The 16,487-nt window shown below is 35.6% G+C and overlaps 1 protein-coding gene across 5 annotated transcripts in view; it reads left to right on the top strand.

Annotated features, from left to right (window-relative positions):
• The window catches only part of PIGN (phosphatidylinositol glycan anchor biosynthesis class N), a 110,825-nt gene that overhangs the window by 49,878 nt on the left and 44,460 nt on the right, over positions 1 to 16,487 (top strand). For all 5 annotated transcript variants that reach the window (XM_060310702.1, XM_030868104.2, XM_030868099.2 and 2 more), the window contains 8 exons: positions 26 to 104; positions 1,053 to 1,235; positions 6,655 to 6,794; positions 9,004 to 9,103; positions 9,208 to 9,300; positions 10,407 to 10,498; positions 13,079 to 13,187; positions 15,479 to 15,587. In XM_060310702.1, coding sequence (XP_060166685.1) covers positions 26 to 104; positions 1,053 to 1,235; positions 6,655 to 6,794; positions 9,004 to 9,103; positions 9,208 to 9,300; positions 10,407 to 10,498; positions 13,079 to 13,187; positions 15,479 to 15,587 — 905 coding nt within the window. The remainder of the gene's footprint in view (positions 1 to 25; positions 105 to 1,052; positions 1,236 to 6,654; positions 6,795 to 9,003; positions 9,104 to 9,207; positions 9,301 to 10,406; positions 10,499 to 13,078; positions 13,188 to 15,478; positions 15,588 to 16,487) is intronic.

The following is a 16,487-nucleotide window of genomic DNA, read 5'->3' as shown; positions in this document are numbered from 1 at the left end:
CTAAAGCATTTTTTTTCTTTTGTAGCTCGCTTTCTGATTCTAAACAGATCAACATTTTAAGAAAAGCAAGATCTTATATAAAACAGAAAAAGTATGATGAAGCAGTAAGTATGCAGGCCTTGTATATATAAATAGCTGATCATTCAGGTATGGGGAGGGGCAAGTATGGTGACGGAGAGCAAAGTGGGCAGACCAGGGAGCTTTCCTGAACCTTTAAGGAAGGGTTGAATTTCCTAAGTAGCTGCTTTAGCCACATGGACATACTTCTCTTATTTCAGGTAATGTTATAGGTAAATTTTTTTAGGTTAACATTGGAAATGAACAATTGCTGTTCTCTATAATGAGAAAGTATATTCCAGGCTTCTGTCGTCCAACTTATTTATGCATAATATTTTAGAACATGACATATCTGTACATTTAGAATTAGCTTCACACTATTGGAAATCTAATGGTTCATACTGAAGCTCTGACTTTTCCCAACTCCTGCCCTACTATGTTTTTCATTAATTTTCTCTGTTTTAAATGGTCATATAATTTTAAAGTAAGAAAGAATTCTATTTTTGGTTTCTAACATTGCCTGAGTAGTATGATGGCATTTCTAATGCTTATTTTTGTTATAGTTTTACAGTGGCAAGCTATTCTTCTCCACTAAAATATTAAGCTATTTTAATAATGTTTTATAACTGATTTGGGTAATCTGATATGAGAAAGTCAAAACATGTAAATGTGGGCATCTCCTTTCAGGGACCTATATTAGAGAACCATTTCTTTCATGTGTCATTTGAAGATAATTTCACAAAATGAATCATTCAGAATCATTTAAAATCATTGTACATCTCATAGATAGTTTGCATTTTAAATGTCCTTTCTTATCAAGATTTAGAAATTTATTTTATTCAGGAATTTTTCTTATACTTTGCAAGAAGATCCTTGAACAATCAAAATCTGTTTTTGATCAATCATCTACGGTTACTTTAATAATTTTTCTTCCTTTGAAACTTAGATTTTCTTTGTCTTTGCATGTGGCGAATTATATTTTTCTTTCTCCATAGGTTTCCCTTTGCAAGGAGCTGATTAATCTTGCATTGAAAGGATTGTCCTATTATCACACTTATGACAGATTCTTTTTGGCTTTCAATGTCGTTCTTGGTTTTGTGGGATGGACATCTTATGCTTCTTTGCTGATCATCAAGTCTCACTGCAACCTTACCAGAGGTGTTAGTAAAGAAGTCAAGGTATGTTCAGAAAGTATAATAAAGATTCAGATGATGGTGTAAAATCATAAGACTAAGGAAAGAAATTATATCAAATTAACTGCAGTGAGTTCATATAATGTACATGCTGTACTAAGCTAACTCATTTGCTTTTGTTGTATTGGGTCTTTTTTTTCTCAGTAATCTGTTTCTTTAGTTAGGAAAAGGGTGTATCAGTAATAATGGTCCTGTAACTTAAGAGGCTATAAAGATAGCTGTGTAATTTACATTTGCCTATGGCATTAATTGTGTTGTTTTTCTGTTTATTTTTATAATTATTTAGCATGTTATAAGTATTCTGTATCTTTCTACAGTACAGGTGATCAGAAAACAGTTTCAAAGCAATATATTTAACTTTATCTGATATTAAGTTTAGGAGCTGGAAAGAAATAAAATCAGTTATTCAAAATGTTCCTTTTAAAAGGAACATATTCCTTTCTGGAATATACATTTTTCTTACCTTTTTCATCTTTCTAAAATTCTTAAATACAGATTTCCAGAACTTTCTATATATCCTCATTTTAAGAATTAGTCCCTAGTTTACTGTACTTTCAATGCCAAAAAAACCCCATACTTTCAATGCCAAAAAAACCCCGGTCTTTAATAATACTTTATACAACTGAGAAAATATAACAGTACATATATGGTTTAACTATATTAAAACACTTTACTCTTTTAAAATATATTACTGTCATTTACCAGGGATAATATGCCTCTTCCATCTCCTTTACTTCATTCTCTAATGATTATTACCATGTCCAAATCATCTAAAAAGTAATATACCTGAATGGTGTATTATTAATAATAATAGTCTGCAGACATTTCCAGTGATAACTTTTTTCAATTTTATACTTTATTTTTCTGTAATGGAAGGAAGAGCAGTAGTATTTATTCCATTTTTGTATAATGCTGTAATGCATCTTAAATAATTTACCCCAACTAATTTTCATTATTTGAATGTATGTGAAATTGGCTAGAGTAGAAATCATTTCTTATGTGGTAGGAAAAGAGACAAAAACAGACGTGTTTTAGTGGAGGATATAACTAGGCATTCAGCTGGGTATTTGAAATTTATTTTGCCACTTTAAACGTAACAGTGCTGGAAGTAGGCATTATAATTTTTCTGTATAAAACAGGAAACTGAAGCTATTTAAGTAATTTGCAAAAGGCCATTCAGCTAGGTTGTGGAGGAACTGAGATTTGAGTCCAGAGTAGTCTAATGCCAAACGCTGCCTTTTGGTATTTGTCTTGACGTTTTGGGTTATTGAGAAGGGATATGATATCTTTAGATTGTTGTGTCAGCAGATTTCACAGCTGATAGTTCTTTATTCGTTAATCTGATAATGCAGAGAATATTTGCTTATACAGCACAATGCGAGATGCTTCATAGGATACACCAAGAAATACAAAATTCAGATACAAAATTACAAGCTTCTCAAGGAGCTTGTAATTAAATAAAGTAGGTAAAAGGTGTATACACATAGCCACCTTATCAGGTATAGGTCATATACTATGCTATATTACATAAGACAACAAATGTTTGACAACTTTAATATAAAATGTTAAGTGGGGCTTCCCTGGTGGCGCAGTGGTTGAGAGTCCGCCTGCCGATGCAGGGGACACGGGTTCGTGCCCCAGTCCGGGATGATCCCACATGCTGCGGAGCGGCTGGGCCCGTGAGCCATGGCTGCTGAGCCTGCGCGTCCGGAGCCTGTGCTCCGCAACGGGAGAGGCCACGGCAGTGAGAGGCCCGCGTACCACCAAACAAACAAACAAACAAACAAACAAAAAATGTTAAGTGAATGTGATACAATGACTATCATATCTTAAATAAAGAAAATCTCACTTTAGCTAGGGTGATGATAACAGGAAAAAATAAGTCTTGGTGGAAATTTAACAGTCAGAATATAGGGAGAGGATAAGAATTAAAGCAAATTGAATAATATAAATAGAGGCAGAGTTGGGAAGATGTATTTTTATTCTGGGATAATAAGTAATATTTATTAAACTGCACTATTCCAGGACTGTCCTGGGTGTTGTACATGTGTTATTCAGTTAAGCTTAATACTACCCTAAATTTAATGGTATGATTCTCATAATATGGATGGGGGAATTTAGGCTCAGAGAGATAAATGTTTTCCTCCAGGACACACTGGTGTCCTTGAACTCTAATACTTAAATTCATGCTCTTTCTATACCATGCTGCCTTCAAAATAAATAGTTCAGTTTGGGGGGAGTTTGGGAGGTTTGTTCAAGGGCCTAATAAGAGATAATACTGATAATATAGATTAGGTGGAAGTAATCAAAGGCCTCAAATGGTAGACTATAGCGTTTAGACTTTATTTAGTGAAGAGCTGGTCTATCACTTAGCGTTAAACCAGAGAAATAGACCAGTAAGATCTCTGTATTAAGAAATTTAGTGTAAGAAATTGACTCATGTGACTGTGGGGCTAGTTAGGCAGGTCCTAAGTTCAGAGGTCAGGCCATCAGGAAGGGCAGACTGGAACTTGCAGGCAGGAGCGGAAACTTCACTCCACAGGTACAGTTTCTTCTTCGGGGAACCCTCTGTTCTGCTCTTAGAGCCTTTTGTGAATCAGGTTCACCATGCTTGTTCAGGATAATCGCCCTTAAAGTCAACTGATTATGGACTTTAATCACATCTACAAGGTATTTGCACAGCCAACACCTAGATTAATGTGTGATTGAATAACTAACTAGGATCTGTAGCCTAGCCAAGTTGACACATAAAACTGACCTTTACAGTTGAGGTTATTAAAAGTATTTTGAACCCTTTAGTTCTGTTTGCAAAAACATTCTGATTCTTCTTCAGTGAGAGTTTATAATCTAGTGAAGTGACAGCATCTGGAGGAAGAATAAGTTGCCAGAAGTCTACAGCATTAACCAAAGGGAGGCTTGGAGAGCAATTGGGGGTGAGATGATTGCAGCTCTGCACTCATTAGAACATGATGCTTGCAGTTGGGGTGTAGGGAGCCTTCACTGAGGTAGTTGTTGCCAAAGTCAAATCTTAAACGGTGAGTCGGATAGCACAATAGAAAAAAGGAAAAAGGTGCAGGGAGAGCAGCATGTGCCAGATGAGGAGTGAGGCAGCATGACTTCTTGGAAGGGCTGCAAGTCACTGATACGGCTAGACTATAGATGGCCCAGGGGGAGTGAGAGGTGAGCTCGCAGCAAATGCTACCCTCCACGGCCAGATGAGGAAACAGAGCTTGAGACAAGCTAAATGGTTTAGTCAAATTGACAGCAAATAGAACAGCAGTGCTGGAATTAAATTTAGGTCTGACTCCAAAGTTTCTGTCACTTCTCCATGATAGTGTCCCCCAGATTTTACAGGTTTATCACTCTTACAGACAACTCTGCAGTGAACATTCTCTTTAAAGTAATTTGCCATAGCTCCTCCTAATTGAACTCTGCATTTAACTTCTATCTACTCTTCTCCTTTGCTTTTGCTAGTTCAGATGTCTTTTGCTTTAGAACTGAATATCCTTATTTTGCCACATGCTTCCCTTATTCTCTCACTACTTAGGGAAATCACAAAATGTTAACCCCTTAAACCAAGTCCCAGGATTCAGTCTCCACCTGTATGGTTTAAACTCCTCATAGGCCAGCACCTAGTACAGAGCATGGCGTAGACTGTGCAACTTAATCATTGCTAGTTGGATGGAGGAGTCATGACAATGCACACAGCATGGCTCATTATCATCAGGTATTTTTTGGAGGGTCTGGGGAGGCAGGGAGTTAATGATGATGAGGTGGAAAATGTTCCCCATTCCTGTTATTTAAAATCCTTTCAATTTTTACTTTAGCTGAACTGAATTCTTTTTGATTTGGTTTCCTACAAGTAGATGTTTATTTGTAATGTCGATTACTTTATGTGTCAAAGGATTGGATAATTATATGGTATTGTACTGACTCTAGAAAATTCCTCGAGTGTCTTTTTTAGGTACTCTTTAAACTTATTTTCTTATTATTTTACTATCCTCAGAGTGATGTGAAACCAGTCCCAATTCCTAAAGTGAATACCTGCCTCAGGCACCTTGAGCTTTAGAGACTCTACCTGTCCATATCTGGTTGAGACTTGCTCCTTCTTCTTCCACCCCCTTGCTATGGGACCTCCATTTCCAGTGCTAGTCACTGAGAGGTTTCTGTAGTGACTTTTGGGACTAATGCAGAGAGGTAGAGGAGGAGCGAAGAAAAATAAAGGTGATAATGGTAGCCATTATTTATTAAGCAGTAGTAATATTCTGGGCATTTTGTTAAGCTCTTTTCATAATCTCATTTAAGCGTTACTAGCCTTGATAAATAGATATGGAATTATTCTTTGCATTTTATAGATGGGGTAAAATTAAGTCTCAGAATCTGTTTTGTACTTTGCTCATGGTCATACAGTGAGCAAGTGACAGAGCGAGGATTTGAATTCTGATCTGTGTAGCGCCAAACTCTTAATCACAATGCTGTGTCTCACCTTCCTTTTTACAACTCTGCCCTAGTTTATTCTTGCTTCTTTACTTCCTTTCTGGTGACATTTTAGGCCAGAGGGAGGAATTATAAGGGGGGAAAAAACTCTTGCTTTTCCTCCCTAACCTCCCCTACTCCAGAAGGTAATTCTTAATTCTCACCTTATTTAGTTTGGTTAGCAAAACAAGGGGGAAACAGAGAGAGAGAAAACAAGGCACGGAGGCAAGAGAGTACCATGTGACCCCTCCAGTCCTTTTTTTTTCTCCAGTGTGCTCTTAGCATCACAGCTTTCCATAAGTGTGTTCTTGTTCCAATCATTGGCATTTCTGTCCCTGACCCTCACATCATTACTCCTGGCCCAGAGCACCCACGGCCTGTGGAGGCCGTCACTGGTGATTTACATGGAGGAGCTCCTTTCTTGTTCGGCAGGTGTTTGGGAGAGAAGATATGACTGAATGAACCTACTGTGGTTGGGTGATGGAGAGAGAAGCGTGGGCAGCATGTCAAGTTGAAGTTTGAATAGATAGAATCATTGTTCCAAATGAAGATTAGGTCCCACAGTTTATTGTAGATTAAATGGGCTTTTGTGGGCTTGTCAGTGAACTTAATCAACATTTATAAAATTGTTACTAAGGAGAAATATGTTCAGAGTTCTGAAGAAGTTACTTGCAAACAAACTTTAGGAGCATAGTCATTTTAAATTGAGAATTACCTAATTGCAACAATTCCAGGCTATCCAGCTTTTTCTTCTATAATGTGCTTCTCCAATGACAGATTTTTTTTAAATGCAGCTCTTAGATTAATCATCTAGTTGTAGAATCACTGAAAGAAAGTAATGTATTTTCTTCACTTTATAAAATCTCTTTTAAAAACCTATCAAGTAGCATGGATTTGGAGTGTTTTCAATGTTTTGTTTAACTTTCAGAAACCAAGCCATCTCCTGTCATGTAGTTTTATAGCTGTTGGCGTTTTACTAGCACTTTTCCTGCTGATTCAAGCCTGTCCCTGGACTTACTACATATATTGCCTGTTGCCGCTGCCAGTATGGTATGCAGTTCTGAGAGAGTAAGTAACACATCTTGTGGTCTTGTTTTTCACTTCACTGACAGTTAAATCTGTATTTAAATGCGTTAGATTTCTGTAGCATAAGTTATGAAAGATAATTATAATACCCTCAAATCTCCAAGCCCTTTCATTTCATTCATAACAGCATAAACGTTGCATATAAACAGGCTTTTTTTTTTTCTTAGCCGCACCTTGAGGCCTGCAGAATCTTAGTTCTCCAACCCAGGATTGAACCCGGGCCCTCGGCAGTGAAAGTGCAGAGTCCTAACCACTGTACCTCCAGGGAATTCCCTAAACATCCTTTTTACTTTTCCCTTTTGACTTCATCTTGATTGCCCTGAGGTAGCACTGGCCTCATTCCCTTCTTTGTGTTATCTTTTATAAGAAAAATCTGGAGTAAAAATTAAGTAATTAATATGGATTGTACTATGTCAGGAGTGACTTACGTTTTGAATTTGTCTCATCATCCCAGTTTCCAGTGTATCTTCATGTTTCGCAAAGCAATTTGCATGCTTTTGTTCCATACATTTTTGCCCCTCCTTTCCCAGCTATCATGTAAACCTAGATGAATGAAAGTTCGCAGTTAAATCCAATCTAGTAATGTATACCTACAGGGGTTAGGGGAGATTATTCTTGTATGCTGTGGTTCTACCTTTAAGTGCTTGCTCACAAGGTGGACTTGAAATGGATTCTTATCATTGTAGGAAACAGCAGAGGTAGAGCTCTCATGGAAGTTATAAACACTTTAAAAGAAAATCACTAAAATGTTGGGCTGGTTCATGTTCACAGGCAGCGAGGGTCATGATACAGATCGTGTTGATTTCTATATTTGCACCAGTAATCTAAATTTAAACTTAGTCTTGGGCATCCTTTGAGCAAACCAGATGCCGAAAGCAGACCAGGGAATGACAGCCCAGAATAAGGGTGTTGTCAGGGCTGGCGAGCATGTTGCAATGACACAATGTGTTTTCTTTTCTAATTTTTGTTACCTCCAGCTTTGACCACCTCTTCTTAATATGAAAAATAAAAATTAATATTAAAATATTTTAAATGTTAACATTTTTTAAAACAAGGCAAAAAGACACTGACAAAAGAACAGACTGTTACTTCTCCATTTGAAAGGAATAGGGTTGCTGGATGTACATATTTAAATTGGATTTATTCCTAATGTCATTTGCTCTGGCTTAAAAATTTTTAGAATGAAAGGTGTTATCCAAAATTCCCTCCTGAATTATTAAATTTTCTATTTATGAAGAATACATATACATTAAAATTTTAAGGACAGAGTGATTTTGAAAATATGTTGTGTTCTATCTTTATCTTTTTGATAGATTATAAAGAAAATAAAACATAAAAATTCACTTTTCTTCTAGAAATAATCTAAATGATTTTACAAAATCATCACTGTTGGGAACAAAAGAAACATTCTCCTTTAGACTGGTGTTAGCTTTTCTTTCCTAACATGGCACCTTAATCGTTTTGATGACATTATGTAACCATTGTTTTCAATCAGAAAAAGGTTATAAACCAAGTGATACTGACTTTTTATAATTGCCTACTTAATAATGCACTACCAATGCTAAAACAATTTTTCCAGTGATGAAATATAAAAAGGACTCAAGTATGTAATACATTTTTAATGGTTATGAATTCACATTTAATTACAATTAGTGTACAATTAGTGACATCTTAAATTGAGTTTGGAAAAGGTTTTTTCACCCAGTGAAAAAGTGCAATTAAGATTTTCTTTACCTAGACTAGGAAAACGACCTTTATTTTATTAAGACAGTTGAGATTTCAATATAAAATTAACTTTAGTGAATTTTAAAAATGTTCTTTATGTTTATTCATTTGGGTTTATTGTATTTTATTTCTGATGTTGTATCTGTAATTGTATGTGCCCATGTTTAAACATCCAATAAGGCTCATTTATTGTCATTAATGTTTATAAAAAAGCCAAGCAAATTAATGTGATCATTATCAACTTACTTCAGAAGTTACATTTTTCCTAGAATACTAGGTATCAAAAAAAGATTTAGGTAAGTAAAGCCATTGAAACAAATGTTGGAGGTTATCTTAGTTTTTGAAAAATCTATGAATTGAAAATTCCCTGATTTCTATGCACAAAATTTTTAACTATATGAGAACTAATTTTTTATATTCAATATAGGTTATAAATAATCTTTTTATAAATAATCTTGTTAAACAGATTTCCAGTTATTCAAGGCTTGGTCACATTACTGTTGACCTTCCCTCCAAGTCATTTTGTTGGATACCTGTTACTCTTTATCCTGGGAGTTGAAGTATTAGTAAGTAATTTACCACGTTACCACATTTTCAGGTCTCTTTCATACACATGTAACTCCTTTGAAATGACCTCATTTTCCCTTTCTTCTTTGGATTGCATTACTAGGTTCTCAGTTTTTTCTACCGCTATATGCTTACAGCTGGACTCATTGCATTTGCAGGTTGGCCATTTATCACTCCACTGTGGACTCGAGCAAAGGTATAAGTACTCACTTTGAAATTAGGCAGATTCATAGCGGCTTTGTTTTGATATGCGTTTAACTCAGGGAATTATTCATTTTTTTAAGAACAGGGTAGAATGTGACCTTACATAAAGATCCTGACCCTTTTGACAGGAGGACTGAAGTTGACTTTAAGGTTTCAGTGATTCATGCAGACTTTCATATCAAAGTGAACTGGTCTTGTGGTGATTGAAATACTCAAGAAGCAGAGCTGATTTGTCCTTCTCTGAAGCACTTCCTAGATTCCTTTAGGCTCAAATATCTAAATGCCACAGAGGAACTGCCCAGAGCAGTGCAGTGGCATGAGAGGCCACACTCTGGACTCAAGTCAGAGGAGTCACCTCCCTCCTGGTCTGGAGCCACCTCAGTTTTTCTCTGGAGAAGTATTTATTCATGATAGATTATTTTAAAGTATAATTACTCCTGATTTTCTGCCTTTAACTAGGTAGGTAATTACAGTGTGCTTCTACAAAGAATACTCTCATGTTTTCATTTTGATACTTTTTGGTGGAGGTAGCAGGAAGATAGAAATATCTTCTTTCTACTCTATGAGAACCTACAAAATTTTCCAGTTAATGGGACTATTGACAATTTTTTGTCTTAATCTAATTACAGAAGTATTTTTACTTATTTCCCTCCTGGGCACAATCATTTGATTATGATTGCAGGCCAGCTTTCTTAAAGATGTCATCAATATATGGTAGAACATAAATTGAATGAAGTGCTTGCTTTGAAACAGCAGACCTGAGTCTAAATCCTGGCTGCTTCATTTACTAGTAATAGATCTGGTGCTACTTACACTTTGACATCTCTGAGCTCAGTTTCCTCATCTGAAATACTGTGAATAATACAGCCTACCTATTGAGGTTATTGTGAGAATTAAATGAGATAATGCCTATATCATACCTAATATAGTGCCTACTGTATAACAGATCCTTCACAAATAGTAACTATATTACTTTTTAAAGTAAACAGATGTAAAGCTTTGAATTTTCCTTTTAGTTTCACAGCCATGTAGTCTGTGAAACACTGAAGACAGTTTTTGTACCATAATGTCTAAAGATAACTTTTTTCTTTATTTTAGAGCACCTCGCTGAGTTGGATTTTCTTCTGTTTGCTCCTGGCAGTGTTCCCACTTATGCCTGTTGTAGGACGAAAGCCAAATATCTTTCTAGTGTATGCACCATATTTTAACTTATTTTCTTTTTAATGCAATTGTTTTTCTCAATCAACACTATGAAATATGAACCAAGTCTTGGCCATGAGTTTAAAATCATGTGAACAAACTAGAAGTTAAAATACTAAATACTATCAAACCATTAGTCATAATTTTGGCTCAGGCTCTGAGAGGCATTAAAACTCCCTGAAGATGCTTCTGGACCTTTGTGAAAAATGAAATTGTGCCAGTGATAACTTAAAATGCCAAGAATTTTTTAAAGGTCTAGAAGCCTTTGTATGTTTTATATATTGGGAGATCAGTAAACGGTTTCACATGAAAAAATGTTCTGTTACCAAAATTAAAAGGTCTAAAAGCCACTGATGATTGATGCAATCTCTCTTTTCCTTTGATCATGTCCACATTTTAAATGTCTGAGAAAAATGAAATTCTCTTCTATTCTGAATGTAAAGATCTCCATGGGAGGAAACTCTCTGTACCTTGACAGCTTTCTCATGTTTAATCACTTAAGCTGTTAGAAAATTCTATATACCTTACCTGAATTCTCCATGCTGCTGTTATATTTATTTCTCCTCAGTATATCCCAAGCAAATCTTTAAAATAATTGGTTACATTTGTTTTTAACTTTAAAGTTATTATCATGTAATCTGATGGCTGTGTGTGTGTGTGTGTGTGTGTGTGTGTGTGCAGGCGCTTGGCAAATTAAATGATCACTATTTCATTTAACATTTCCTTTCTTATTTTCTAATCATGTAATCATCTTTGTTACTTTCTTTTGAACTTTGTGTAACCAACTTTTTAGCGTTCTAACCCCATCTTTAATAGATGAGGGTATATCTTTTGAAGGAAAATTAACTCAATATTTTTTTAAAGTATGTGTTCATTTTAAAGTACCTATAAATTATATACATTTTATCTCATTTCTGTGAGAATAACAATATGGACTAGATCAGAAATTATTCCAGGAAGTCAATTTATTAGCAGAGCTCAAAAAATTGTATTGAATTCTAAGACTGTTTTATCTAAGCCATACTTTATTAGTTCTAAGTGAAAACATTTTGCAGCTGTCATAAACTGTAAACAGCATGTGCAAAGATGAAGTCAAACATTTTATTTTTTGCTTCCCACTACTCTGTGAGCTCTTCTCTTGTCTCTATAAAGCCGCTTTCCCTCCTTTCATTGGCCTCTACCCATCTGTCCTGCTCAAGCACTATTGACATATTTGAACAGGACTTATGCTAAAAGGAAAAGAAATTATATAAATGGTCTTCATAGAAAATTTTCACTTTACCTATTCCAGTAAAGATTAATTCAGGAAGTAAACTTGTTAAACCATGAGAAATCTAATTTGTATTTTTAAAAATTATGTTGTTTCCCCTCTTAATTTAAATTCCTCAGTGCTTCAAGTTTCCCAGTAGCTATATTTGCAACTTCTTCATTTTGCCTCCTGGTTTATGGAGAAATTGCTACTCTCCATTTGATCTCTCACCTCATCTCTCTTCTTTAGAAAATTACAAAGATAGATATGTGAAATATTTAAGGATAAATTAAAAGAAAGAGCAAAAATTTATATAACATAGCTATAATATTCTGAGGTAAAAACATATTTGCCAATTAATTGAAATACCAAATTATTTTTTTAAGAGGGTATGGGGGAGAAAAACAAAGAATCTTAATCATACACGGTTGTTTTTCATAAGATTTAATTAACTTTTCCCTCATGATTCTTAAAGAGAATATTAGAAGAATCAAAACAAAAGCAAAAACAAGCATTTTCCTGGGAGTTCCTGCTTCACGTTCTCTATAACCCTGCCTTTTGCTCCTTCTTATTTCTCTTAAACCAACTCCTTTTCACATAGTTCTATTATATTACTGGGTTCCAGATTCTATCCTCAATATAATTTCAGTCGTCCTGTGTTACTTGGATTTTTAGGAGGTGAGAAATAGAACTCAATAGTAATAGTACAGTATTTCCTTGATGTTAGTCTCCTTCGATTTCAGGAACCATACTGTATCTGGTGTTCTTGAAAAAGTGGAATTTGTTGTTTCATTACTGTACCAATGCCTCACCCACATGCTACTTTTGTGGCCCCTCTTCCATCCTTCCCTTAGCCAGAAACAGCTGTGAAAAGCACCAACGTCAGTGATAGAGAGGAACAATTTGTGGATTATAAATGTAGATTTTCCTTTGTGTATGAGTAGGTGCTCATAGTCAGAAAATGTGTGGTGTAGATACTGATATATTTGTATAGCTATCTTTTATATTGTTTTCTGTAAATTTGTCCAAGTCAAGCTGAGAATTATGGTATGCGTAAATGTTAAAAAAATCAAATTATGGAAATAAGATGAAGATACTTAAAAAATTGTGTGAAAAGTTACAAATAACACCATCCCCACAGGATCTTTATTCTAAGATTTTTATTCTTCTTACACCTGTGTATTCATTTTGTTACTTCATCTTGATTAAGCAAATGATTGAGAGGTTCTATATTAAAGTAAAATATCTAATATTTTCATGTGATATATATTCTATAAATGTCTTAAGAAAATTTGAAATTGTGAATTGTGTTTTAAAACAGAGTGGGTGCAGGCTTGCTGGTTCTTCTGCTATCCCTGTTTGTTGTAACATCTGTCTTAAAAAGAAAAGATAGTCTTGTAAGTGAAGAGCTGGTGTTACATCTATTACAGGTCAGTTACAGATTTTCAACACTATGTTATACAAATGATACACTAAAATGTATCTTACAGTTGTATTTAATTATATTGTTCTTAAGATGCCATCCTGTTTTTTTTAACCTCAATACCAGCTGAGAAGAGTTTTCTGTTTAAGATATTATATGGAAATATGTTCTCTAAAAGGTATGAAATAGCAAAAAGGTCAACAGAGCCCCCCCCCCCCAAAACGCCTAGATAGCAGAGATTAAGGAGATATAAGAAGTATTGTCCAAAGAGTTGAACTGAAAAAGACTTCCTCTGGTCTGAGATTCTGTGGTGTCCTAGTTTGGGTCAGGAAAAAAGTAAGCTCTTTGAAGTGAAAGCAGCCGCTTAGTATGTTTACAAGAAAATTAGTTTAAGACTTCAGATGACATACTAGGAGAAAATAAACATCACTTTGGTTGGTGGTTTTGGAGTGGTGAAAAGAACTTTGAACTTGACATTTCAAAATTGAGTCAATTCCCAGTTATGCTTTGTACTAGATGTGTGATTTTCAGTAATAGAACTTGTCTGTTTGTTTTTAATCTGTAAAGATAATATCCAGTAGGGTTGTAAGAGATTATATGATGTCATATTCTGTAAAATGATAGCTTTTTTGTAGATAAGAGTGGAAACCACTTTTTTTTCCCTTTTCAACAATAAACAATAAACCACATCTAGAACACTGAGAAAAAAACTTATTTAAGTCTCCTCAAAAAATTTACTCAGAACAAAGCTGGGATAATAGTATTTCCAAGAACACTCAAAAATTAAAATATACAACACTTAAAAGATGTTAACTCGTTCTCGGAGAACAACAGAGAACATATAAAAAGAGAAGTATTTTTGTCAAAGATCCTATCAAGCTATTGAAGCGCATCTTTTTTTTTTTTTTTTTTTTTTTTTGCGGTACGCGGGCCTCTCACTGTTGTGGCCTCTCCCGTTGCGGAGCACAGGTTCCGGACGCGCAGACTCAGCGGCCATGGCTCACGGGCCCAGCCACTCTGCGGCATGTGGGATCTTCCCGGACCGGGGCACGAACCCGTGTCCCCTGCATCGGCAGGTGGACTCTCAACCACTGTGCCACAAGGGAAGCCCTACTGAAGTGTATCTTTTCATTTTAAATGGTATACCAACTGATTTTACACTAAACCATAGTAGCTTTGAAAAAATTCACCTGTAATACTGAATACTTTGACGAAGTGTTTCTGAACCTTATCTGTAGGAGCAAAGAATACCATGTTAAAATTCTTATGGACTTTGTGAGAAATACCCCTAAGTATAAAGTAATTCCTTCTTACCTTAACCTATTAATTTGCATTCATTCCTCTATTGTGTACCATATATATATTTTTATGATTCTAAGATTTGTCTTCTCACATTTTAATGTATCTAAAATGAGAATGTGTCTTACATTTGAAAGGATCCTAGAATTGTGTCATAGATTTATTGACAGCAATTCTTCCTTCTTCATTCACTGAAAATATGAGTAAATTAAATGTATCTCTAGGATTTGGTGATCAGGTTGCTAATCTGATCTTTAAGAGAGTTTACTTTGTTCATAGCCATAATTTAGCTTATTTCTTAAACTGGCTATTAATCCGCTAATTCAGGGGTTGGCAGACATTTTTCTGACATGCTAGATTGTACATGTTTTAGGCTTGTGGGGCATATGGAGTCTGTTGTCACTTTTCAGCTTACCATTGTAGGGCAAAGGGAGCTGTAGACAACATGTGAATGAATGAGAGTGACCATGTTCCAATAAAATAATATTTCTAAAAGCAATAGTTTACCAACTCTACACTAGTTTGTCTATATTCCCTAAAGAATATTGTACTCCTTGTATTCCCAGTACCAGTGAAAACTCAGGCCACAGATATGTATTGAATGAATAAATAGATATGACTGTTAGTGAGGGCCAGAGGTGGAAGACACTCAGCCATATATGCCAAGCTATATACATTTCACTCTCTGCACTTCCATGATTTAAGAAAACTTCAAGATTAATAACAAATATTTCTAAGTAAAAACAGTGTGATAATGTATGCCAAAATACTCCTGAAAGTGTAAAACACCTCATTCATGCTTGTGAAGGAGGGCTTTTGCTTAGTACAAGAATTCTGACTGTTGGTCTTAGCCACAAGAAGGTGAGCTGGTCCAATTTCAATAACATTTTGGCCAGATTCCAGTTGTTCAAGCACTTTTCTAAGTATTCTTTCTAATATATAAATTAGTCACTCACCACCTTCTCTTTTATTTACGTCCTCTGTGTTTGTTGTTTTCAGATGCTAAGCACGGTGCTTTCCATTTGTGTTGTGTATGGCACTCATAATAGTCTACTCAAGAAACAAGGACTGCCTCTTATTAATCAGGTTGTTAGCTGGATAATATTAGGTAAGAGGTCAATCAAATCAAATGAGATAACTTTCCATCAAGTTACATCTTAAAATTATCCACTTACATCTGTATCATTGCTGTTGAAACAAATAATTTTGTTATGGGAAAATAATAATAACAAGCTATTATTTCTGTCTCTTGTTGGAAGTTGACAAAGAAAATTAGAACTTTTGTGAGCATTCATGTGTTATTAAGAATTACTTGATAGAATATTTATGACTTGATAATGAAGCTGTATATTTATTCGCACCTGATAGAAAGTGCTTCCAGAAGAGAAGAGGGTTTTGTGAAGAGATTCCTTCGCTGAAATTTCATGTCAATTCATAAATTCTCAGTTCTTACACAGGCACTAGGAAGCAATTCAATTTTATCTGTATTTCCCTTGCTGAAAATAACATTGATTAGTCACCTCCCAACACATTACACATTTTATAAAGCTGATTATACATTTTTTTTTTTTTTGGTATGCGGGCCTCTCACTGTTGTGGCCTCTCCCGTTGCGGAGCACAGGCTCCGGACGCACAGTCTCAGCGGCCATGGCTCACGGGCCCAGCCGCTCCACAGCATGTGAGATCTTCCCGGACCGGGGCACGAACCCGCGTCCCCTGAATCGGCAGGCGGACTCTCAACCACTGCGCCACCAGGGAAGCCCCTGATTATACATTTTAAAACGTATTCCTCTATAGTTCTTTTAAGAATGTGCGTGTGGAGCAAACATGTCATTTAAGGACTTAGCCTTTTCCTTCCAACTGGAAAACAGGAGCAAACTTTAAGTCCATGTTTTTCATTAAAAAAAGGAAAAAGTGGGCTTCCCTGGTGGCGCAGTGGTTGAGAATCTGCCTGCCAATGCAGGGGACACGGGTTCGAGCCCTGGTCTGGGAAGATCCCACATGCCAC

Source organism: Globicephala melas, chromosome 13 (assembly GCF_963455315.2).
Source record: "Globicephala melas chromosome 13, mGloMel1.2, whole genome shotgun sequence".
Taxonomy (NCBI): domain Eukaryota; kingdom Metazoa; phylum Chordata; class Mammalia; order Artiodactyla; family Delphinidae; genus Globicephala; species Globicephala melas.
This window is presented reverse-complemented; position numbering and strand designations above follow the sequence as displayed.